This window comes from Monodelphis domestica, chromosome 2 (assembly GCF_027887165.1).
Source record: "Monodelphis domestica isolate mMonDom1 chromosome 2, mMonDom1.pri, whole genome shotgun sequence".
NCBI lineage: Eukaryota > Metazoa > Chordata > Mammalia > Didelphimorphia > Didelphidae > Monodelphis > Monodelphis domestica.
In genome coordinates this window covers 111,313,596-111,339,240 of record NC_077228.1, presented here as the reverse complement: position 1 = coordinate 111,339,240, position 25,645 = coordinate 111,313,596, and the positions used below count along the sequence as shown (strand labels likewise).

General features: G+C 53.3%; 1 protein-coding gene across 13 annotated transcripts in view; it reads right to left on the bottom strand.

Moving 5' to 3' along the window:
* The window catches only part of SRGAP2 (SLIT-ROBO Rho GTPase activating protein 2), a 239,853-nt gene that overhangs the window by 52,921 nt on the left and 161,287 nt on the right, over positions 1 to 25,645 (bottom strand). For 10 of the 13 annotated variants that reach the window (XM_056815828.1, XM_056815827.1, XM_056815826.1 and 7 more), the window contains 6 exons: positions 24,344 to 24,406; positions 14,507 to 14,722; positions 13,498 to 13,626; positions 7,579 to 7,803; positions 5,684 to 5,785; positions 4,733 to 4,930 (listed from right to left, as the gene is read on the bottom strand). In XM_056815828.1, the coding sequence (XP_056671806.1) occupies positions 4,733 to 4,930; positions 5,684 to 5,785; positions 7,579 to 7,803; positions 13,498 to 13,626; positions 14,507 to 14,722; positions 24,344 to 24,406 (933 nt within the window). The remainder of the gene's footprint in view (positions 1 to 4,732; positions 4,931 to 5,683; positions 5,786 to 7,578; positions 7,804 to 13,497; positions 13,627 to 14,506; positions 14,723 to 24,343; positions 24,407 to 25,645) is intronic. The other 3 variants (XM_056815830.1, XM_056815829.1, XM_056815833.1) reach the window with 1 other exon arrangement.

Here is a 25,645-nt window from a genome sequence, read left to right as displayed (position 1 = left end):
ACACTCCCCGGATGTGTCGGCTTCTTCCCTGCAGACACACGGACTTGAGAAAAAGGACTCAAAGCACAAAGCGAGGGGCCCGTTACCTAATGAATCATGGAGGCGCAGAAATGCTTTTCCAGATTTCATTTTTTTAAGGCTCCTCCCGCTGACGGAGGGAGGGGAACCCCACACAGCTCTCAAGTCAGGAGGAGCAGGAGAGGCAAAGGAGGGATCCAGGGACCCTGCTCCGAGACGCGGAAGCTATTGTGGTGCTGGCTTCCCCCTGCCAACCAAGCACAATGAAACCGCCCTCCTCCCTATCTTTTTCTCCCCCTTCAGGCAGGAAACAGCTGTCAGATGGGATTCACAGAAGAGCTAACCTTAAGGAGCCAGGCTCCTAGCTCAGCCCTGGGGCAGAGGCATCTTTGCTTCCTTCTCCTGTGCGTGCCCTAAGCGAGCGCAGGGGCTCGCTCCATTCAAACAGCCTTGCACAGCCATGAAGGACAGAGGTGACGGTCATCCAAAGCAACAGTCGGGTCCCCACTTGCACCCCCATCCTGGGAAGAACCCTCAGTTGTTTTTGTTTATTCAACTTGGAGAGGGAAAGTTATAAAGCAGAGCAGGCCAGAGAAGGACACTGCCGCTGGCCAGGGGCAGTCACCCATGGCGCCTTCTGCTCCCGTCCCTTTCTGATAAAAGGCACGGACCTTCCCCGCTGTGTGACCCTGGGCAAGTCACGTAACCCCCATTGCCTAGCCCTTTCTGAGCTTCTGCCTTGGAGCCCGTACTTAGTGTTGATTCTAAGACAGAAGGCAAGGGTTAAAATAAGTGGATGAGTGACTAGACAGACAGACAGGAGAGATGGAGGGAGAGATGGATCAATAAAAAGCACGGACTACATTTCCCGCCTCTTGCCATCACCACATCCTATGAAGCTGTGTGGTTAATTATTTGCACAGGGGTCCTTGATTCAACAGGCGTTTTTTAAACTAAAACCTCACTTTCTGTCCTAGTAACAACTCTAAGACAGAAGGACAAGAGGCAGGCAGCCGGGGTTAAGTGACTTGCCCAGGGTCACACAGCTCAGAAGGGTGGGTGGCTGCATTTGGACCCGGGGCCTCCTGACTGCAGGCCTGGAGCTCTAGAACAGGCGTTCCTCGATTTCGGCCCAGTACCAGGCCCAGTGTCCCTGGGCAGCAGGGGGTCTCCCCAAATGTTCTGTGTGCCCACGCTCCTGGCACAGGGTCCGACTAAAGCGCGAAGGCACCTCCAAGGCAGGGAGTTCCGGCGCTTCCCTGCAGAGCTCCATCCCAGGGAAAGAAGCCTTGGCCGGCATGGGGTCACAGGGCCAGGAGCTAACCTGGGGCTTCCTGACGCTGGCCAGGGAAATCTGTCCGTTGGAGGCGGGCCTCGTTCTGCAGGCTCCCTTGAACCTCCCGGGGCTCACACGGGAGCAAATGCTCCCTTTGTCTGTGGGGATTGGGGTAGAGCCGGCCCTCTCCCCTCGGCTGGGGGCTTGAGCCTCTGTGCTCTCCTCGGTAGATGGTAGACCAGGCAGGCGGACCAAAGATCTCTGGGCCTGGCCCCGCCCCGCCCCGCCCCGCCCCGCCCTACGAACAAATGGCGGGCTCTAATTCCCAGGATGCTGTCTGGGGGTTATGGAGCGTCCTGGCGGCAACCAGAAAGTGGGCGCCCTGAGGAATGGCCCCTCCCCGACTGACCTGTGTGTGCGTGTGCTGGGGCGAGAGGCACGGAGGGGGACACACGGGAGAGCTTGGAGGGGCCGGACGCAGGACAGACATCCGCAAACCTGTGGGCTTTGGGGGGTCTGCCAAGGCTGGGGAGATGGTCAATGCACCCCTAATCCGGACGGTGGCCCCGCCCAGGGATGCCACTTGGACGTCTCTGCCACTGTCTTGTGAATTGTCTGGAGCATTCTGAGGGCTGTCTAGGCAAAGGAGAAGTTCCCTCTTCCACCAGACAAGACAAAGGCCGCTCGCTCCCTGCGCCCGGGGATCTGTGCCCCATGGCGGCAGGAGCTAGACAGCCCTGAAGAACAGTCTCTTACCCCAAGAGCGACCTCTCCTCCCCAGCTCCCTCCCTCCCGCCAGAGGCCTCGCCACCCTCCTGACCCCGGCACCCCGGGCCAGCGGTTTCCTGTCCTCAGCTCGTTCTGCATGCCTGGGCGGTTTCGGTGCCCAGCACAGAGTGGGCACTTCATAAATGTTGATGGATGGGGCAGCAAGGTAGCTCGGTGGATAGAGCACCAGGCCTGGAGTCAATACAACCTGGACCCAAATCTGGCCTCAGACTCGTCTTAGCTGTGTGACCCTGGCCAAGTCACTTAACCCTAACTGCCCAGGCCTTACCGCTCTTCTGCCTTGGAGCTGATTCTTAGTATTGACTATGACAGAAGGTTAGGGCTTGGGGGAAAAAGGCATACTTTCATACTCTAAAACATCCTAAGATCATTTAAATCATTAAAAGCAATGGCCCACCTCAACAATCCAGATAGAAGCCTGGCATGTGTTAAAAATCTTCAGAAAAGATTCAACAGCTTCTTTCCAAAGTTATCTGTGTTGTGAAAATCCCTCAGATTCTGAGAGTTCTTTCTAATGTTCAACCCAAATCCCGCCCCTTCCCCACCCCTTTTTAAAACTCTTGCCCTCCATCTTAGACTCTATATTGGCTCCAAGGCAAAAGAGTGGTAAGGGCTGGGCAATGGGAGTTAAGTGACTTGCCCAGGGTCACACAGCTAGGAAGTGTTTGAGGCCACATTTGAACCCAGGGCCTCTAGGTCTGGCTCTCTATCCACTGAACCACCTAGATGCCCCTCAGATATTTTTTAGTCAGAAAAATCAAATCAATACCTTTAGAGCATCAATCTGTCTTCCTTCCTTCCTTCCTTCCTTCCTTCCTTCTCTCCTTCCTTCCTTCCTTCCTTCCTTCCTTCCTTCTCTCCTTCCTTCCTTCCTTCCTTCCTTCTCTCCTTCCTTCCTTCCTTCCTTCCTTCCTTCCTTCCTTCCTTCCTTCCTTCCTTCCTTCCTTCCTTCTTTCCTTCCTTCCTTCCTTCCTTCCTTCCTTCCTTCCTTCCTTCCTTCCTTCCTTCCTTCCTTCTCTCCTTCCTTCTCTCCTTCCTTCCTTCCTTCCTTCCTTCCTTCCTTCCTTCCTTCCTTCCTTCCTTCCTTCCTTCCTTCCTTCCTTCCTTCCTTCCTTCTTTCCTTCCTTCCTTCCTTCCTTCTCTCCTTCTCTCCTTCCTTCCTTCCTTTCTTCCTTCCTTCCTTCCTTCCTTCCTTCCTTCCTTCCTTCCTTCCTTCCTTCCTTCCTTCCAAGCCCTTTGGCTTGTCTTCGAAATGATACTAAGTATGGATTCTAAGGCAGAATAATAGAATAATATAAACCCAGCACAGTTTCCCTCGATGGATTTCAGCAGGATATTCATTTATGTAACCCAACTGTTTAAGTAGAGAACAGATTTCATTATTGTATTAATAGGTTAATTTCCTATTCATTTGTCTTCTTTACTCTAGGACAGCATAAATGGAAAAGGTTCTGGGCAACTAATTTTTTAAAAACCCACAATATTCCTTAAAAAGGGTTTTATGTTTTTTTTAAGGCAAATCATTAGTTCTTAATGGGGAATAGGCAGTATTTAATGCAGAATTAAACACAAATTATTACAGTTGGAGGACAAATTCATTTTACTGGGCATATTATAGACTGTTTGTTGACTGAGAAACAAGTTAATTCTCATTCAACTCAGCATGCCTATTCACTAGTTGTATTTCATCTCACATCTGCAAACTTAATTTTTTGGTTGTCAGAAGATGAGAAAATAAATGTTAGTCCAGGCATCAAATTCTATTTGGCATAACCAAAATAACTTGATTATTAAAAAGCAAAGCCACGGGGCAGCTGGGTGGCTCAGTAGATTGAAAGCCAGACATAGAGATGGGAGGTCTTGGGTTCTAGTCTCACCTCAGACACTTCCTAGCTGTGTGACCCTGACCAAGTCACCTAACCCCCGTTGCCTAACCCTTATGGCTCTTCTGCCTTGTAACCAATATACAGTATTGATTTTAAGATGGAAAGTAAGGGTTTAAAAAAATTGCTTGTCAGCTGTGGGAAGGGGGAGGGAAGAGAGGGAAGGTAAGAAAATGAATCATGTAAACAGAGAATACTATTTTAAAAAATAAATAAAAATTTTTAAAAGGTAAAATAGTAATAATAATTAAAAGCAAAGCCAATGACCAATCAAATACATCTTTCACAGGCCTGTTAATACCATTTTTAAAGAGCCAGATTGGCTATAAGGAGACAGAAACAGATGGATAAAAAATATTTTGGATACTTTCTGCAAAAAAAAGGTGATGTGTAGGATGCATTTAGACGGCAACTTGAGAGATTTAGGGTAGACCCAAAGCACCGGCTCTCCTGAGGCTGAGATGGGTTTGTATAGCTCCTCCTTAGAGCCCGGGAACGGATGGGATGACCAAGATCTACTCCATGCCTCAGGCCCATGTGGATGAGGAGGAAACCCCTTAAATGGAAACCTGCTGGCTGTCTAAGAGGCTCGTGAAAATGAGGGCCTTCCTCGTTTGCCCTTTGGGGGCTGCCTTAGCTCTCGGGCTATGTTCTGGCTGCACGCTTGAAGCAGATCCAAAATCCTTGGGGGGGGGAAGGAGCCAGAAGCCCCCCCGGCCCGGAGGCTGCGCGGGTTGCACCCTGGAGACACCCGCCGGCGCCTTACCGTGAAGTAGAACTGCTCCGTCTCCTGCTGGTTGGCCCTCCTCTTGGCAATGCTGGGCTTGCTCATGAAGGTCTCGGAGACGGTGGATTTGACGGACTCCATAGAGTTGCTGTACTGGAAGCAGTCGGACACGTCAAAGTCCTCGATGGTCACGATGTCTTGGATGGTCTGCAGGGTGGCTTCCATCGTCTTCTTCACCTGTCGTGCCCCGGAGAGGGAACAAGCTGTGAAGCAGGACGGTGGGGGGCCCGACTGCCCTCCGAGAGACCCCGAGGGGCAGCGGACCGAGGCCGCACAGTGGGAGATGCCGAGGGACGAGGACGAGAAGAGTCCGAGCAGAGGGAGGCCCGCTCTGGACGGATGCATTCAGTGACAGGCTACTTTCTGGAGCTACGTGAAAGCTGGGCTAAAAGAGGGCATTCGTTCGCCGTCCGTCCTGAGCACGGGTACCTCTGCGTCCCTGGCACCCGGCTCGGTGCCGGCACACAGGAGGCACTTAATAGAATGCTTGTTTGGGGGCAGCCAGGCCTAGAGAGGAGAGGCCCTGGGTTCAAATCTGGCCTCCGAGGTTTGGTCCCTGGAATGTCTGCCTCGGTTCCCTGAAGAGGGTGTCATGAGATCACATTGGTAACAATGCTCAGCCAGTGCCTGGCCCATGGCAGACCCTACAGAAAACACTCGTCCCCGGCCGTCCCTTCCCTCTGCTTCTTAAAGCAGACACAGAAGGAGGCGGCCTGCCCCCGGAGGGGCAGAGGCTCGAGGGCTGGCTCCGGCGATACAGTATTGTGCCCAGTGCCAAGCGCCATTGCCAGGACACGGGGAGGGGAGAAGGCATTTTGCAGGGGCTGAGCCCGGAGCTGCCTGGAGTCTGGGGGCAGCAGGTAGGCCTGGCGGGAAGGACGAGCCGCCAAGGCCGCGACACCCCCGCGCGCCCTGGGCATGGCCACTCACCTCCTCGTTCTCGATCTTCAGGGTGGACAAGCGGGACTGCAGCTGCTGGCACCTCTGCACCAGCTCGCTCTGCACCGGCTGCTGGGCACAGAGCTGGGAGGCCTGCCAAGAGGAAGGAGCACAAGAGAAGGTCAGGAGAGCCGGAGGAAGGGAGGAAAACGAGCCCCAGGCTCGCCTAACCCAGCAGAAGCCACTCCAGCTTCCACAACTCTTCCCGAACGACAAGTCCTGTGAAAGGAGGAGGACGAGGAAGCCATTTCGAGCCGGAGGCTCCCCGCTTCTCCTTCTGGACACGAGGGGGAGCGGCGAAGCATGCCTCGGCCGGCCTGCCAGGAGGAGAGGGCCCCGGGCCCCGGGGAGCCGCGTTTGGGTCAATCACCGGCGTCTTTCTGGAGGTCCCAGGGGCCACGTTGCCCTCCGACCCACGATCACCCAGAGACAAAGTAGAAAAGAACGAGGCCAGGAGGCGGCCTCACTGGAGACGCCACACTCTCGGGCCCTCCAGCTGCAGGGTGGCGGGGCCTGGGATTTCCAAAGGGCCCTCCATCTGGGTGCGAGAATCAGGAGGGAGCCTCCCCAGGCCCTTTCCCCCAGGCTCAGGCGGATGAGGGGGGCTCCGCCACGCATCCCAAGGGGCCTGCGGCAGGCTGGCGGCTGCCTGGAAAGCGGCTCAGAGCAAGGCTTTGCTGCTCTGTCTCCCACGGCCCGGCCAGCCCCCCGAGCGTCCCACGAGCAGCCCCGGGCCCCTGCTCCCCTCCCCAGGGGGGATGGGCAGACCCCACCGGGCCGCTCCTTGCGTGGGGAAACAGACGCACTTTTCAGGGGAGGGGGCTGGGCGGGAAGCTCTCCCTCCACGGGCTTCCAATCCCACCATCTGACCTGACCTCCTCCCCCGCCGAGGGGCTGGCCTCAGCCGGCTCTCAGATCTGAGGCTGACCTCATTCTGGCTCCTGAAGGAATAGACACACTAGAGAAAGCTGGGCGGCCCGCACAGGCCACGGCCAAGGTTGAGGCTCTCCAGCGGGCTGATGTCACCCGTCAGGCATCCCGAGGCCCGGGAGCCACCGGGGGCACGGAGAGCCGAGTCAACCGCTTCTCAGGACTGCTGAGCACATCTGGCCTCTGATTGGGGGGGCCCCGCCTCCCCGGGGTCACTGGGGGGTCTCTGCCAGCTTCAATGCCTTCTGTGTGAATGCCACCCGCGGCACCAAGACTCCATTCAGTTCTCCACAAAGAAGATGGAGTCCTCTACCCAGAGACGGGGGACGAGGGGGACCCTTTCTCTGCCCGCTTTCTACTCCTTTCCCACCAAGGGGAGAAAGAGGCTGCCGGAGGCCCAGCAAGGCCCGGGGTCATTCAGGCTACTCCAGAAGAGGATTGGGGGGGCAACCAGGCGACTCCGTGGAGAAAGCACCAGGCCAGGAGGTGAGAAGACCTGGGGTCAAGGGTGACCACGGCCCTCGCCAGGGGGCCTTTATCTGGATTCTAAGACAAGGTAAGGTGCTGTCTTGCTGTTTCCCAGAGAAGAGGATTATCTTCTGAGGACAAACAGTCGACGCTGCTGACCGCTCTTAAGGGGAAGCAGAAAAGCTTTTACCCTGCTGGAGCTGCTCCTTGGAGAAGCATCCGGGCAGCCCCTGGCCTGGAGGGCCCGGGGGGGATCTGGGCTGCTGGAGATTCCCGGGGCGTCCCTGCTCGGGGCAGCCGCCTCTCCCCCCAAAACGAGCCCTTCTGTTGGGAAGCTCCCATTTCCTAGCCCAGGCACGGAAACAAGCTGTAAGCAGTTTGGTTTTCTTGGAGCAGACAAGGGGGAAGGCCCGGGAAAGGGACAGCGGGGCCGGCGGCGTCCCCAGAGGAGACAAGGCCGGGGGTCGGCGCACACGGGCAGGACTCACCATGTCCCCCATGTGGGGCTGGAACTCAAACTTCATGGGCGGGCAGAAGACGTTGTTGTACATCTCCATCAGGCGCTGCTTGTCGCTGGTGGCGTCCAGGTTCTCCACGGCGTTCTCGATGGCGTCCAGGCCCTCGTGTTTGGACTGCTCCAGGTTGAGCTCGGCCGACAGGAAGGTGCGCAGGGCCCGGTTCAGGCTGGCGTGGTAGCCCAGGTCACAGCACTGCTGTGGAAAGACACACACCCCAGAGTGAGCGGCGGCCCGCGAGGAGGAAAGGGCGGCTCTCCCGGCACCGGCGTCCCGAGGACCACGGCCCGGCCAACGGGCTCCCGCCTGGGCGCCGAGGCCCAATGGGACGGGGAGGGCACAGAGGCCCCCGGTGGCACCGGGGAAGGGAGCGCTCCGGATCCCACCGGCAGCCTTTCGTGTTGGGGGTGGCTCCCTAGGCCAGGCTACCCTGCTCCACGGGTCCCTGGACCACGGCCACCTGCGCGGGGCCCTCACACCAACTGGGCCACCCGGGCTTAGCCTCGGAGGCCTCCTCCAGCGTTCCGTGTCCTACAGGGCCAGTGCAGGAGGCTGTGTGGAGGCTCACCAGCCAGGATGGGGCAGGGCCTCCCGGCTCCCCAAGCCCCATCCACGCAGCTGCGTCCTGATTCCGAGGGCAGGGGATGGAGAGGGATGGGGCTCCTTTACAGCGCCGCCTCTCCCTTCCAACCCCTTCTTCCTACTCAGCCACTCAACAGCCCCAACAGCTCCCCGGGACTTCCGCTTGGCCCTCAAGGCCTCCACCCCCTGCCCAAAGCCTCCCGCCCCCCCCCCTCCTCTAGGCGCACCCGTCACCCCATCCCTTGTGCTTTCCTGCAGAGGTGCCGGCCTCCAGGCCTGGGAGTGCAGAGGCCGGCCGGCCCCCATGCAGGCTGGTCCCAGGATGGAGAGCGCAGCTCGGCCTCTTCTGACAGTAGCTTCCCTCCCCCTCCGCCGGGGGCTGATGCTAGCTTTGGGCGCCCGCCCACCGTCCTCACAGTAAGGCAGCCGGGGGGTACAGCAGAGCCCCAGCGGTGCCTCAGAGCCTCGCCTCGCCGGGCCCGGGACAAGGCCTCAGGCCCCAGCCTCCGCGCCCCGCTCTGGAAAGGGGGCACGAAGAGCGCCTGCGTGGCAGGGTGTTGTGAGGAGCGGCCGTGTGCCCTGAATGGGGGCCGATGATGGCTTTACAATCAGCGGATGTGCCTCCGGGCAGGGACAGGCCACCTCCAGGGCCCGGTGAGACAGCCGCGGAGGGCCCCGAAGGCCCTCCTCTCCTTCCTGCTTGCGGGCAGGGCCAGCCTGGGAGCTGTCTGGGGCTTCCGGGCCTCCCCTGGCGGAGATCTCTGCTGGCCACTGACTGTCCTAGCCTTGGCTCTGCCACAAGAGTGCCTCTCCGGTGCTTAGGGGGACAATAGGACATATTTACCTAGAAGTAGACACATGTAAGACGTTTCCACCCTACATTCAGTTAGATCTCTTTCGCAGAGTGCTAACACGGTGCTTGAAGGAGGGACAGCGGGGTGGGAAGAAGCATGAATCACAGAACCATGGGAAAATATTCTAAGTAAAAAAATGATAAGCCCGACACACACACAAAAGGTAGGACAAACCATTTTCTTCATTTGCTCCTCATTCTACAAAGGAAGAAACTGAGGCGGAGAGAAGATCATGTCCAAGGCAGAATTCGAACACGGGGCTTCCTGATTCCAAGCCCAGAGGCCTATCCTCTAGCCCGGCTGGCCATCTCCGCTAAGTGCTAGTCATGGAACTCCTCTTTCAGGTGACGGTCCTTCAAGTCCCTGGATGGTGCCCAGATCCCCGGCCTCACCCAGAGAGCGGTGAGGACTAGGACGGGGTGACGCGACCTGCCCGGGGCTTGGGTTTCTTGGTGTCATTCCAAGGTTTCTTGCAGAGGAGGCACTCAGAGCCCAGGAGAACGTGGATCCAGCTCTAAGCAAGGCTCCCTGGAGTCCCGCAACCTCCTTATCATCCTTCTACAGAGGCCCCCAAAGGAGGAGAGCTCTCTAGTCCAGCTGGCCTCTCGGCTTCTCCCCTCCTCTCAGGAGACCGCGGCTGGCTCCGCCCAGGATGGAGGCTGAGCATCCCCTCCCGAAGCCTGGTACCCAGAAGATGCTGCTCCTTTCCCTCGCTGTACTTCCTCAAGGGCGACTGGTTGATTAACCCCCGGCCGCAGTCAGATCTCGGGCTACGGGAGGGTGCGCTTCTCCTCGGAGAGTCCTTTCACGGAAGAGCGCGGCTTTCTCCCTAGGCCTTCTCTGCCCTCTCCACAGCGGGGAGGCTCCGCCTTCCAGAGGGGAGCCCTTGGGGTGGGGAAAGCCATTTCTGGCCATCTGGCTAATAGAATGTGAATGTTTCATGCCTCCTCCTGGGCCAGGTTGGGCAAGTAGAGACGGCTCAGTCTTTTCCTCACGCCAGCGGCAAACAGAGGCTTCCGAGAATTTCACTGCCCCAAAGACTCTGGTTCTAAGCGCGCTGGGCCTCGGTCTTTCAGGTTATATGCATGTTGGACGGAAACACTCTCTGGGGAAATCAATATTTTATAAGAATTTAATCATCCACATGTGTGACTGGCTAAGTTGACAGCTCATTAACCCCTCATTAGCTGGAAGATTTTTCCCAATCTCCAAGAGGTGAGGAGGAGGGGAAAAGAGTATTTAATCAAATATACATAAAAATAATATACAGGGGGCAGCTGGGTAGCTCAGTGGATTGAGAGCCAGGCCTAGAGATGGGAGGTCCTGGGTTCAAATCCGGCCTCAGACACTTCCCAGCTGTGGGACCCTGGGCAAGTCCCTAAACCCCCATTGCCTAGCCCTTACCACTCTTCTGCCTTGGAGCCAATACACAGTATTGACTCCAAGACGGAAGGTAAAGGTTTTAATTAAAAATATATATATATACAAATAGGCATATAAATAAATATACATTTATATAAATATATGCATGTATATATAAATATGTGTATATGTATGTGTATGTGTGTATATATAAAAGTAAGCTCTTATCTTCAATCTTAGTTCTCAATTCTAAAGACAGAAATGTATCAAGGGCTAAGCAACTGGGGTTAAGTGACTCATTCAAGGTCACATGGGCCTGGCAGTTTATCCACTGAGCTGCCGAGCAGCCCCTTCAAATATACCTTTAATTGATGGGAAGAGAAAAAGAATTCCTCCCTGAGAACTTCCCATAGAGTTCTGTGCAACTCAGTTGAGTGTTTAAACGATCTGAAGAGAATCCACGCCGGCAGCCTCAGGCTGGCCTCTGGCCCACAGAGCTCTCAGTCTCCGGCTCTCCTCGGGCTATTCGTGGGGGGACAGTGCCCCGCTCTTCATCCATGTGCTGAGTTTAGGGGAGCCACAGGAGCTTGGGGGAGAAGACGTGACATTCCAGTGAGGTGGCAGCCTTCAGCTCCTGCTAAGTGAGCTCAGAATGTCTTTTTGGCCCGCCATCAAGGATTTCCTTGACTCTGTCGGATGCTGCCCATGGATTCTGACAATCTGGGTTTCAATCGTTCACGGTCCCAGAAGAAGGGGAGGAAGGAGTCTCGTGGCAATGCAGATAGCACCGACAGAAATAACTGCTTCGCACTCCCTTGCAGCTCCGACACCCTGGAAGAGCGGGTGCCGCAGATGGCACTGAAGAGAAACGTGACTTGTCCCACGTTCCAAAGTCCATCTCTCCCACAGATGGGAGGAAGACGGTAGCATTTCTGGCCCCCTCAGCTCCACCTTGTCATGCCAGAGCCATCGGGACTCAGCCTGTAAATGCCCAGCCAAGAGAAGACCCCTTGGCCTTGGCTTCGCAGCTAACTAATAGTTGATTGGCCCACGCGTGCCTTTTACTCTTTGCTCTCCCACAATGGAAGACGCGCAGGAAGTGAGGGAAATCACAGCTTCCCTTGCCCCTCGCTGGGCTACGACGGGCCCATCCCTAAGACAGCATGCCTCGTGCTGTTTGAATTGAGAACGTGGATAGAGCAGGTATTAGGTTGGCAGAATTTTCACCTTGAATAGTCCTCCCGTGCAATGAGGCACTTAATAAATGCTTTAAAAAATGATTGAGTAATTCATGTATAGCCCAGTGGAATTGCTCGTCAGCTCCAGGAAGGGAGAGAGCATGCATCATGTAACCATAGAAAAATATTTTTAAATAAATAAGTAAATAAAAATAAAAATACTTTTTCCCAGAGGAAAAAATGATCGAGGAGGATCAGATGCCAGATAGTTTGCTCTCGGGAAGGACTTTGAAACCTACTGGGTTGAGATGAATTTTCTCCTTGCAGAAGCAGGCTGCGAAGGCCTCGGCCTTTGAGAAGCACAGCAGGGCCTCCTTGGTGGTTGCTCACTTCCTGGCCAGTTTTGTGAATTGGGTGGGGAAGCGTGCGTGGAGCCCAGAGGTGGGAGGAGACTACACACCCCACAAATCAATGGGAGAAGCTATCAGATGGGCAGCTTTGACATGGCATGGCAGGGAGCACAGAGGAGGAGGAAGAGGAGAAATGACTCTGACCCCTCCTGCAGAGGACACTCCTCCCTCCCAGCCCCAGGACCAGCGTCCCTGGAGGACCGAGAAAGAATCTTGATTTTCATTTTAACCTAGATGAAAGAATGGTCTCCGATTGGGATCGCTAGACAAAGAGGTGCCTGAACGGCCCGGAGGACTGCGCACATGCTGGCAGGGAACGAAACCCAGTCCTTTAAAGGGCCTGAAGAAAGGCTGGGGTGAGAAAGGCACCTCTGAGGGCCTCCCCAAACTCTTCTTTCTGCTGCTCTCCCGGTGAATCATTCCTTTGTTTACTCCCAGAGGCCCATCCCTGAGCCTCACAGCTTTTCTCTCCTCACCTACTTTGCCTTTCGCTCTCAAAATAAAGGCTGGAGGGGAAAGAAAGTAATGTTTTTTAAAGTTGAGGCTCAAAGGAATTAAGTGACCTGTCCAGGGAAGGAAACAAATATTTATTAGGTCCCTACTATGTGCCAGGTACCACGCTAAGTGCTTTACAACTTGGACAAATATAGTCTACTTTGTCATCACAATAACCCTGGGAGGGCAGGAGCAACAGTCACCCCATTTTATAGCTGCGGCTGAGGCAGATAGAGGTAGGTCGCTGGCCCGGGGTCACACAGCTAGTGAGCGTCCGCGGCCGGGTTAAACCCGAGAAGAGTTGCTGCTAGGGTAAGGGGTTCTGCCCCCCTCGCTAATGAGGGGGTTCACCCTTTCCCCAAACTCTGCGCTACGGATGTGCTTTATTTCTCTCCTGCCTCGTCCGGGCACCCAAGGAGCCAAAGCCTTCAAGTCTGTCTAGTTCACCCTGCCCGGGTCATGGGGTGACATACCATCTCTTCTGGTGCCTCGTCCTAAGAAAGGGCACAGGGAGAGGTGGGGGGGGGGTAACAAGACTTGGGCGCTGCCCCTTACTGTGCCTCAATTTTCTCTCTGTAAAATGGGAATAATAGGTGTTCTCCTCTTTCCCATGTTTTTTCGTAAGGATGGGATTCATGGGATGGGATCGAATGTGACGATGGGTGTGAAGATCCTTGGAAAAATATGTCTGAAATGAGACTGTGCGGAGGATGCTACATGGGACTTGGACAGGCCTGAGTTTGCTTCCTTCCTTGGACACTCACCAGCTGTGTGACTTGGGGCAAGTCACTTAAGCTCTGTTTGCCTCAGTTTCTTTATCTGTAAAATGGCCTAGAGATGTTGTGAGGAAAAAATGCACTACTATACTATGTGTAAAATGCTTTTCACATCTTCAGGCGGCCACAACACACACAGTCCAAAGATAAGGCCCCATATTGATTCTCCATCGGCCTTTTTAGCGGGACAGAGGACAAAGGAGGGCCCCGGGGCTGCCCAGCGTTAGGGACTTACATCGATGAGGTCGGAGAGGTCGTGGATATAGTACTTGAACACAGACGCGTTGGTCGCCTCCAGAGCCAGCAAGTACTCGTTGCGTGCTTTAATGGCCTTCAGCTTATTCTCCGTGTACTTGGCTTGGCGCTAAGAAAAGGAACAGAAGTTCAGACTTGGGAAAAAACGATTAAAAAAAAGGAGAGTGCGTTCTCTGAGAGGAACAGTACATTCAGGAGGCAGGCACAATTAAGCTGCTGCTCCCCATGCGCCTCTCCCTCAAATTGGGTTCTCGCTCTGCTTAATGAAAATTCAAGGGCAGAATGTAGATCACTCCAGGAAAGGTTAATGAGGCTCCCTGTCTCAGATGCAGGCCCCTTTGGGCTCTACCTGATAATAGAATTCCCCCACCCTGTAAGAGCTAGGGCTGTGCTGGGCCTCGCCCACCCCTCGTGGCACCCACGGCCAAACTCCAGGGGTCCTGGGCCCTCGGGCATCTTAATCTGGGAGCTAGAAGATCGGGGTGCGATCATGGACGGGGTCAGAAGGGTGACGGCTGTCCCTGGGTGCTGGCCCTGCCACGGGGTTATCTTGTGACTTGGGGGAAAGCTCTGCTCATTTTTAGACAGCTGAGCACAGAGAGATACCAGTTTATTAGCCTCAAGATACTTCTTTTATAAGAATGTTATTTTTTTCTCAAGGTATTTAAAATTTTTATTTAAATTTATTTTTTTTCTCAAGATACTTTTTTTAGTTTAAATTTTATTTCATTTTTTTCTCAAGATACTTCTCATGGATGAAGAATAATAAGAAACTCCCACTCCTTAACATTCGTCCTTCACCCCCCACCCCCCAAACCCTCACCCCCACCCCAGCACTAAGCCTGGGCTAATAAATATTGGCAAGACTGCTTCCCCAGGAGGAAGAGGCTGCGGGGAGGCTCGGGGCAAGGCCAGGAAAGAGACTCCACCATTGCTAGCTCCATGATGAGCATTCCCCTGGAGGGCAGAGAGCCCCGCTGCCCACCCACCTTCTCCTTCATCTTCTCAATCTTCTTCACTGAGCTCCTGCGGACGTGCTTCTCCTCGATGCGCACGTTGGAGGTAGAGTCCGGCGATCGGGGCGTCTGCCGGTCCTCCTGCTTCACTGACTTGCCGATCTGCTTCTCCTCCTGCTTCTCGGCCTCCTTCAGTTTGCTCTGGGCACTGATGCTGTCAGCATTGTACATGTGATACGTCTTCATTACCTGCAAGGCAACCGGAAGGTCAATTACAAACCGAGGCTCGTCGAAGCGCCCCCGGCCTGCGTGCTGACGGGGAGAACCCAGGAGGGCTGAGCTCCATGGTGGGCAGACACAGGCAGCATTCGAACCTGGCCCAGAGACCTTATTGCACCCATGACTCTGCAGGATCATCCTTGATGATTTGTCTCTATTAATTATCATTTATAAGTGTTACTCTTTATCTTAGCAAAGCACTCACGAGCCATCGGAATCTTCATGATGCCACATTAGAGAAGGAGAGACAAGTGCAAAGAGCAGGGCTGCTCCGGTGTGGCTGAGAAAAACCATCCAAGGAGGGATGGCCAGTCCAGAGGGTGGGCAGTGGAGATAGCTAGGCCTGGCACACTCTTCCATGTGGAGTGGGGAAGAAGGGAGAGGAAACTGCAGATGACTCAGGGTCAGAAAGCTCTTCCTGGATTCAAGGAGCAACAAGGGAATTGGCCTAGAGCTGATTTTGGTTTTGGGTCTTGACTTGTTTTTATTTTGCTTTTTACTTGTTTATCTTTTTCTAAATTTATTTTTACTTCCTTTTTGGGTCATTTGTTTATTATGGAATTTATCAAAATTGTTTTCATTTTGATTTCTGGTGTAGTAAATGGAACATCAGACCTGAAGTCAATCAATGAATCGGCATGTCTTTCTTAAGTACCTGCTCTAGAAATCCAGATGAAAACGTATCACTTGTATATATGGGCATATTTAGGGTTTTGATTTTAAAGGATTGCTCTTTTACAAGAGTGAATCATTTTCTTGGGTTCAAGTCTGGCCTCAGACATATCCTAGCTGTGTGACCCTGAGCAAGTCACTTCACCCCCATTGCCTAGCCCATATCGCTCCTCTGCCTTTGTAAAAATACTTGAACTCTGGACTTCAATCCCCAGAAGTCCTTGCTCCACTTCCCTAGAATGCTTTGAATTCTCACGTGGGCCGAGATCGAGAAGGTATTTAACCTGATTGCAAAGGCTTTTGGGCTCTCTCTTGGACTTCCGTTTTGGAGCAGACGTGGCTCTTTCCATAATGTAGGTGAGGTCTTGTCTAGGCCTCTGGCCTAGGCACGTGTTTTTTCTTATCCTGTATTTCCTTTAATCTTTAACCTTTAATAAACCTCTAAAAATATAATACTCCTTGCAGAGAGAAACTAATTTCTACCTGCCTCAGTCTCCCCTAAATTTTAACTGTTATACCTTAGAACCAATACACAGTGTTGATTCTAAGGCAGATGGTCAGGGTTAAAAAAAAGAATGAATAGTATGGAAATGGGTTTGAATGATAATATATATATATAACTGCTTGTCAACTCTAGGAGTGGGGAGGGATATAGGAAGGAAGAAAACATGAATCATGGAACCATGGAAATTTTTGAAAAAGAAAAAAAAATAAAAATTCACCTAAAAAAAGTCACTACTCCGTGTCAGGCACTTTGCTTCAAATCTGGCCTCAGACGTGTGTGGCCCTGAGCAGGTCACTCCATCTTTGTTTGTCTTATTTCCTCATCTGTAAAATGAGGATAATACCAGCACCTGCCCCCCAGGGCTGTGGGGAGGACTGAATGAGACAATCATTATAAAGCCCTTGGCACAGTGCTTGGCACATTGTAAGCTCTATATAAATGTTAGTATTTTTAAAAACCCTTACCATCCATCTTAGAATCGATACTATGTACTGCTTGTCAGGCAGAAGAGCGGGAAGGGCTAGGCAACGGGGGGGGGGGGTGTTGGGGTTCAGGGTCGGTGTCAGAGGTCAGATTCGAACCCAGGACTTAGCAGGCATTGTTATTCATTTTTACTACTACATATAAACAGGCTATTTTGAACAGTGTCAATGGACGAAAGGGATGGTTTCCGCAGGAAGGCGGCAGAACTGGGAGAACCCTTTATTCTGTAACCACCACCCTGTCTAAGCAAACAGAGCAGATTCGGGACCTCGGGGATGCACGGAGAACTGGCACAGAGCTGGCCCCCTGGGGGGTGATGATGCCTAGTTACGCAAGGGCCCCGGGCTTCGTTTTCAGTAGCGGTTAGAGAGAGAGCGGGGAGAGAAGACGGATAAGACACGATTTAAATGAACGGGACCCACAGAGGACACATGCGAGCCGTGGCCTGCACGAGTCCCGGAGCTCACGAAGCTGGCAGGCTCTGCCCCTGGGCAGATCTGCCCTCGGGCCCGCCATGACCCGCTGGAGGCAGGAGGTCCCGTGGCTGCCCTGAACCTCTGAGCGCTGCTCGCGCTAGGGGGAGAGGATCAGAGGTTGGGCCCAAGAGTCCATTCAGGCCGCACACAGGCCTGTCCACAAGAGAGGCCTCCTCCTCGCACACCTAAGCACCGCGGTCCCCACAGCTCGGGACCCCAGGAAGGGCCGCGAGGGGGCAGGCCTGCAGACGGGGGGTCCTGGGTTCAAGGCTGGCCTCAGACACTTTCTGGTGGGACGCTCACTTCTGCCTCAGAACCAAAACACTGTGTCGATTCTAAAGCCAAGGGTTAAGGGTTTAAAAAGAGAAGGGGGGTGGGGGAGAGATGAGCGCGGCGGCAGCGCGGCCGGGCCGGGCAGCCGAGGAGTCTCGAAGGCCAGGCTCCCCAGCAGATCCCGACTTCCGGTTTCCCGAGTCGCCGTGCAGGCCCAAAGCGGGCAAGAACCTCGGACGTCGTCGTGTCGCCCGAGAGGATGGCACGGACAGGCCAAAGGTCCCGCGGCTCGATCGAGGACAGAGCGCAAAGGCTCGTCGGAGGCCGCGCCAGCCCAGGGTTCCACGTTAGGGGGAAGCACTCCTCCTCGGAGCCAACCCACCGTGAATTAGGGCAGTGACAGAGAAAACGTTAATAAAGCGGCTGAACCACCAAAGGGCGTCCTGGTGCATTTCTTCTAGGTTGCTGCTCGCCAGCCCCTCCATCCCAGCCAGGCACCTCGCAGGGAGGTCTCTTCCCAGGATGCTCCACTGCCTCCAGCGCTTCCTTCGGCTTGGAAGCCAGCATTCCGGGTGGAATCCTAGGCAGGAGGACCCGCCTAAGGCTGAGCAAAGAGGGGGAGCCTCTGAGAACACCTGCTCACCAGGAACGTCCGTGTCCAAGGGGACGCTGCACAAGAGCCACGCAGCGGGGGGAAGCCGCTGCCCTCAGTGGAGAGGGAGCCAGGCCTGCAGATGGGAGGTCCTGGGTTCAAATCTGACCTCCATCCCTTTCCAGCAGGGTGACCCCGAGGAAAAGTCACTCAACCCTCATTGCCTAGTCCTGATGGTTCTTCTGCCTTGGAAAGGATACATCGTATTGATTCTAAGACAGAAGCGAAGGGTTAACAAAAAGGCCCATTGGCTGGGGATCTGGAAACCCTGGGGGACCTAGGTTTGTGGTACATCTCAAAAAGGAATGATTTGTGGATTCGAATGAGCATGTTTTTTTGTCTTTTTTTTTAACCCTTATCTTCTGTCTTGGAGTCAATACTGTGTATTGGTTCCAAGGCAGAAGAGTGGTAAGGGCTAGGCAATGTGGGTTAAGTGACTTGCCTAGGGTCACACAGCTGGGAAGTGTCTGAGGCCAGATTTGAACCTAGGACCTCCCATCTCTATGTCTGGCTTTCAATCCACCGAGCTACCCAGCTGCCCCCTTGTCTTTTTTTTTTTAAACCCTTACCTTCTGTCTTAGAATCAGTACTAAGTATTGGGCCTTTCCACTGGCCCAATATTCTCTCCCTCCTTTCAGTCTTCAAGAGATTGTAATTCTGTCCTAGAATCAAGTATTGACTATAAGGCAGAAGAGTGGTAAGGAATGGGCACTGGGGGTTAAGGGACCTGCCCAGGGTCACCTAGCTAGGCAGTGTCTGAGGCCAGATTGGAAGCCAGGACCTCTCGACTCCAGGCCTGGCTCTCTCTCCAGAGCCACTCAGCTGTCCTTTCAAATGAGCCAGTATTTCATCCTTCCTGTGTGTCTAGAGAATAGAACATTCACGGTCAGAGCAAGTCTCTGGAGCAGGAGGCTGAGGAGATGAGGCCTGAAAGTGCACGAAGATCTAGATGACAGCTCATTTCAGATGCATGATGTTCCATCATCGGCTTCACCCTATTCTGAACTTTTGCACCATTTTCCTTAAGTGCGAGAGCTATTCTCTACTCCTGAAGCATTGGAGACAGTAGGCTCTGTTACAGAAGAGCTATATTTAAATACCAGAAAGCACAGCAGGAGGAAAAAGACTTTCTGAATAATTTATAGAGCCTTCCGCGTCTCCGAGCGGACTAGCGTGGGGAAAGAGCATTTATCACACAAGCTGCAGAAAGTCAAAGGTAGAGAGGACTCGGAGGCGTCTGAGACTGCAGAACCCAAGGGGAAAGAGACTCCGGGGGCCGCCGGCCCAAGCCCCCCTCTCCCTCTGCTCCTGGTCATTTTATAAATGAGGTTGTGGGGCAGGATGGCAATCCTAGCGTATGGCTGATGGCACAGCTCTGTGTTCTGTCCAGAGGCTGGTCTTTGCAGTCTTCCCAGGCTGTCCTCTGCCTCCCAGAAGCCTCTGGTCCCCTTCAAGACTTAAGGATCAGGTGCCACCTTCTCCCTCCCTTCCTCTCACAGTGCCAGGGAGCAGACCAGAGCATGGAGGGTCCCACTGCTGGGTTGTAGCAGAGGCAGAACCTGCACTGGGTCTTCTTGGCTCCGAGACCAGCTCTCTTTTACTATTCTATACCCCAATTATTTTACATTTCTTGGGTATGCATTTTGTTTTTACTTCTCTGTATCTATGCTATTTGCCATCTGTAGAACGTGAGATCATAGCAGGCAACAAATCATGAATGTTTCATTCATTGGGATAGATGAGTGGTGCAGGGGGTAGAGCTCTGGGTCTGCAGTCCGGAAGATCTGAATTCAAATTCAGCCTATGTAATTACTAGCTGTATGATCCTGGGCAAAATACCTAATCACTGTCTGTCTCAGTCTCCCCATCTGTGAAATGGGGACAATAGCACCCACCTCCCAGGATGGCTGCCAAGATAAGATGAGACACTTGGAAAGGCATTTTGTGAATCTTAAAGCATCAAGAGATAACTTTTACTCTCTAGATCACAGTGGCTGGCACAGGTACAGAGCCTTAAGAAATCCTTGTGAGACTGAATTTTCCTTTTTGGCATGTTTAAAAACCCTTACCTTGATCTTAGAATCAATAATGAGATAATAACTGTCCATTCTAAGGCAGAAGAGAGGTAAAGGCTAGGCAGTTGGGGTTAAGTGACTTGCTAGGAAGCATCTGGGGCTAGACTGGACCCCAGGACCTCCCGGCTCCAGGTCTGGCTCTCTATCTACTGGGCTGCCTAGCTGCCCCTGTGAGTCTGAGCTGAACGGACGAGTAGGAGGAGAAAGAGTCTGGAAAGATGGGGTGCCCCTACGGTCCCTGAGGGCCCCGCCATCCCTGCACAACGATGATGCGCAGTGACCAAGCGCCATCAGGAGGCAAGGGCAGAGGCAATGACACTCTGAATTCTCACCCTCACCCGGGGGGCCACGACCAAGCATCACTAAAGACATCAAGCGGACGGTCCCTTCTGGCCCACGAGGAAGCACGCACACACAGAGAGATTACAAAAGACAGACAACAAAGCAAGGGAGGCGGGGCGAGGGGAGGAAGCGGCGTGGTTTAGTGGCTAGAGCCCTGGCCTCAAGACCGGAAAGACCTTGGTTCAGGGCCTGCCGGGGGCCAAGTGTGTTCATCTCCCAGGGCTTTAGGTGCAGAGAAGGGGCCGGCCTGCCTTGGCAGAAGGACTTGCCTGGGAGTGCGGCTGCTCAAGGATCCCTGCCTTAGCAGGTGAAAGCTGGCAAGCCAAAGACCCAGGAGTTCTCCTCGACGTCCGCCGGATCTATTCAGAGGAATGGGAACGTGACCCCCGGCCCCTTGGGCCGCAGCGGCCTAGCCAGTACGTGGCCATCCGCTCCTGAACGCCGGAGCCTTCTCTTGCCAGCTCCTTCCGCTTGGCCAACAATCCGAGCCCTCAAGCTCTCCAGCGAAGGGCCTTCAGGGGCTTTCCTGGCAACTCCGCGGTAGAGCTGCCCTTCGGAACGACGCCTTGGGGTCTCCCCAGGGGGGCGGGGATCTGGCTTCAGAGGCCGTCTGGGAGAGCCCTCAGAAAATGCAAACCGCTCATGCCAACATATCAGCCCCGATCGGTTCATTTGGGGGCAGACGTAGAGACAACCGTTCCCTGGGACGGCCTGGGTTCGCCCTGGTGCTGGGACGGTGGCCCCTGACACGGCAGAACAGGATCCTTGTCTCCAGAGAAGGCTCAGAGCAGCTAAGCCACTGCGTCCGACTCCAGCGTCTGTCTCTGGGGCAAAGACGGCTTCATCCCCAGACCAGGGAACGCCGAGACATTAGGGCCTCCGTCAAGGAGGAGCCGAGGTTCTAAGGCGCGGCCCAGGCCTCTTCAGTCAGACATCTGAGGAACTGAAGTGGACCTCGGCCATACTGAGGTCCAACCTGCCATCTTACAGAGGACGGCCAGCCAGGGGAACGGGGCCTGTCCCAGGCCCCACATACAAGACGTTGGTAGCAGAGGGACGGCTGGGAGGCTCCGTACACAGAGAACTGGGCTGGGAGATGGGAGGTCTTGGGTTTCAATCTTGCCTCAAATACTCCCCAGCTGGGTGACCCTGGGCAAGTCACTTAGCCTCCACTGCCTCACCTTTACCCGTCTTCTGCCTTGGAAGCAATACTTGGTGCTGATACACAGACAGAAGGTAAAAGAGGTTAGCAGAGCCACGTCTAGAAGGATGCCCAGGTCCGTGAGTACTCTGGTCCCTGCCTGGTCCTTTTGCTGAGAAGGCCCCTGAACTGTGGGACCCAAGGGCCCCGGGGAGGAGCACACCTCCGGCGGATCCCTCGGCTCCGCTTGCCTCGCCTGTCCTCCAAGGGGATGTGACTGCAGCATGGCTCTGGTCCCAGCTCCTCCACTTAAAACACCGATTATCTCATACAGCGGGGACGGTCCAGGCCCCAAACCACTTCTACCCTCCCAAGAAAAGCAGGCTCTTTTCTTTCAGCTTGTCAGACAACGATGGCATTCTCGCGTTCGGATCCTTCACTTTCCTCTCATTTTAGCAGGGGAGACTCTCCCCACACCTTCCCCCAGACTACAGCTAGAGAAGGTGATGCCCGGCGGTAAAGATGCTCCCGGGATTGCCGGTTCGACGGGAGGGTGAGGGCAGGGCTAGACCGCGGGTCTTCTTGGCTCCTCTCACGTGTCCTCTTCATCTCATAACTCAACCTCCCCCGGGCTCCTGGGCGAGCTCCTGGGGAAGTGTCTCGTTCTGGCCCAAGGCAGGCTCTAACAATCTGCATCGGGTTCAGGAGAGCGCGACACCCAACAGACTCCGGCGTTTAAGATGAGGCGCTGGACTTCATCATTTGCACTAAAACACTTGGCCTTCCTAGCAGCCAACGAAACAGCTGGCGAAGGCTGGATAGAACGGAGACAGGAGCGCCAGGCCAGAACGTTTCTCCATAAACCGAAATGGCAAAACCCAGAATTCTTCTCACTTCGGCTCAAATTTCTCTTCCGCCCCCTCCCTGCCCCGCCAACCCCACAAGGCAGCCAAAAGAAAATCCCAGTTTAAACAAGTCTCTTCATCGTCTCCCGTGGGAAACACGGGCCAGAGTCGGGACGCACTTTTTTCCTCGACTGCCCGTCTTACCACCCTCGAGCTGGCAGCCCAAAATAAAAACAGGCTTTTTCTACCAGTTGTCCAAGTACTCCTGCCTAGAGCGTGTGATAGTCAGGACATTCACAGGGCTGCTGAACAAAGATATTTTCAAGGACTTTTTTAAAGAGTTCAGCTCCTGAGCAAATGGACTGTTTTCTATCTTGGCAAGTTCTGAGCCAGAAGGATGGCGCATGAGTGCCTGGAAGACACTCTAAAAATAAAGGCAGAAGTAAAGAACTAAACAGACAAAAGGTCCAGGAAACTCATCCAGTCCAAAAATAGTTCACATCAACATGCTTCTATTAAAAAAACAAAAAACAACTAGTCTTCATTTCAGTGGACAGAAAAGGGGGCCCAAACCTATAATCCGAGAAGGGAGACTGACTCTTTGTACCGGGCTTCCAGGCAGTAGAGTCCACACAGGATTCAGTGGGCAAAGAATTCAAAACCCAAGAACAGCAGAGGAGCCATGACTGCTGACTCCACTGCCATATTTCCTGGCAGAGCATTTGCTGTCCATCACAAGAGCATACATCTAGATTCTTACATGAAGAAAACAGAGTCCTGATTCCATATGTTCAATCCAATAGACATTTATTAAATGGCCAGGACCACGCAAGGCATTTAGAACCCCCCAAGGCATCTACTCAGGTTTCCCTCCCTCTCTCCTTCCTTCCTTCCTTCCTTCCTTCCTTCCTTCCTTCCTTCCTTCCTTCCTTCCTTCCTTCCTTCCTTCCTTCCTTCCTTCCTTCCTTCCTTCCTTCCTTCCTTCCTTCCTTCCTTCCTTCCTTCCTTCCTTCCTTCCTTCCTTCCTTCCTTCCTTCCTTCCTTCCTTCCTTCCTTCCTTCCTTCCTTCCTTCTGTCTAAGAATCAATACTAAGTATCAGCTCCAAGGCAGAAGAGTGGTTGGGGCAAGGCAATGGGGGTTAAACGACTTGCTTGGAGTCACACAGCTAGGAAGTGTCTGAGACCACATTTGAACTCAGGACCTCCTGTCTCTAGGCCTGGTGCTCTCTCTGGAGCCACCTAGCTTCCTTCACTCCCCACCCCCTTACATTTTCTATGGAGAATAAAGAAAGTGTAACAAGTAAACAAAATAAATCTGCAAAACCAATCTCCTGGGAGGGTGCAACGTCAAGGACTGAGGCAGGGCAAGGCTGTAGGATATCTGAAGATTTCTGGAAAGTTGCCATGCTCCAGCAGCCTGGCCTGCAATGAAGATGCTGTGCACAGCACAGTGGTGATTTCCTTGGCTTGAGGGGGGCGGGGTGTGTATGTGATAATAATCAGACATATTAAGGCAATAATGACTGAAGCACCCTTGGGAGGAGGCCCACCCAGAGGCATGCAGGAACACAGTTCACAGAAGAGAAGAAGATGCTCAGAACACATGGTCCTCAAGCCCTGAACCTGGGGCTCTCTGCTCTCATGGGCCCCTTGCTCTAAGCATTGACCAGGGTCTTGGCCTCCCTCTCCCTCCCTTGGTCTCGAACATGAGAGTTCCATTTGGGATCTTGTGTAAAACCTCGGCTAATAATGAGGCCCCTCACCCAGAACCTAATCCTGGCGTAGAGCAGCTCAGGGGACATCCCTCCTGGGCTTCCTGGCCCAGGAGATCTAGTTTGCTGGGAACACAGTCCGCTGGAGTGGGCATGGATGTGTCATCCTCTGCCTGCAAGTCCCTACTTGACTCTAAAATTCCCCCTTCTGCCCCCTCCCCCAATAGAGCCACGGCCAGGCCTGTCTGAAGGAAAGGTGGGGAGGTGGATTAGCAGGTCAAGACCAGAAAGAAGAGCCAAGAAAGGGAGAAGGCTGGAGTTCTCTCCAATGGGGACTAGGTCCTCAACCCCAACCCCCGGGGCCCGAACCATTGTGATGCCATAGCAGCATTGCCAAGAAACCCGCTTGATTTACCGAATAGAGCTCGTTTAGGACCTTCATCAAATCATCCTGGAGCTGCTGGCCGACTTCTTTGCTCTGCAAGGAAAGAAAAGCTCAGGTTAATTGGGAGGCAGGGAGGGAGGGGGACGGCGACAAAGGAAAGCACAATACGGGCTCTACAAATAACCCTGACTCAATTAAGGCCCATTATTTAACCAGGGAAATCAGATAACCACTCCGATCAGACCCAATTATGGTCAGATTACTCAAGGAGTTTTAATAAAATGAAATGTGCTCCTATCCAGAGCCGAGCAGAGGCGATAAGAGTGGAAGGGAAATGGGTTTCAGCCTCTGCTTTGCCCTGAGGAGTCAGCGAGAGCCACACCCTCTCCCTGCCCTGAAAGACCACGTCAACACCGGAGGTCTTCCAATGGACCCTTCAACCCCTTAACAGCATCTACTAAGTGCCGGATGACACGGCAGACATCGCTCCAGAGAGTGACGGAATTCCTCTTCTCCAGGAGCTTCTAAGCACCTAAAACCAGCTGGGAAAACTGCTTGACAAATGGGGCGAGCTGACTTTTCAGCTCAGTTCAAGACCCTGCCAGCGGTGAGATCTCAAGAAATAATGACTGGCACGGGCAGCTAGGTGGTTTGGTGAGGAGGGGCCAAGCCTGGAGTCAGGAGGCCCTGTTCAATTCTGGCTTAACTGCCTGGCCCTTACGGCTCTTCTGCCTTGGAAACACTACTTAGTATGGCTTATAAGATAGAAGGGAAGGCTTTAAAGGAAAGGAAAAAAAAGAAAGAATACCTGGCATATGGGCTCACATTAGACTAGATTAATTCAAGAGTTCCAAATAATGCTCATGACCAAGGGGGAAATCAGAAGCCATGGCTATTGCCAGACGATATCCTTGTGCCACTCTTCCCAACATCTTGTCATGCAATAACAATGCATTTATAAGAATAATAATTATTTGTTATTATACTTGTTTTATAATTATATAATTATTTTAATATTACAATACATTTATAATAATCATATTACTATAGAATATATTATATCATAATTATGACTATACAATACTATATATTATAAGCATGCTAATACAGCTTTTTTTTTAAGAGTGGCAGTTTTTATTCAGGCAGTAAAACGTGCAAGAAACATATCAATACTCCTTTTAATGACTTCATTTGTGAGTATAACTCTTACTAATATTTACCTGACGTATAAAAGGGGAAATGATTGTCCACTTTCTGAATGCAGCCTCTTGATTCTCACTACAACCCAGTGAAGAAGGCGCTATTCTCATCAACCTTTTATAGACGGGCTTG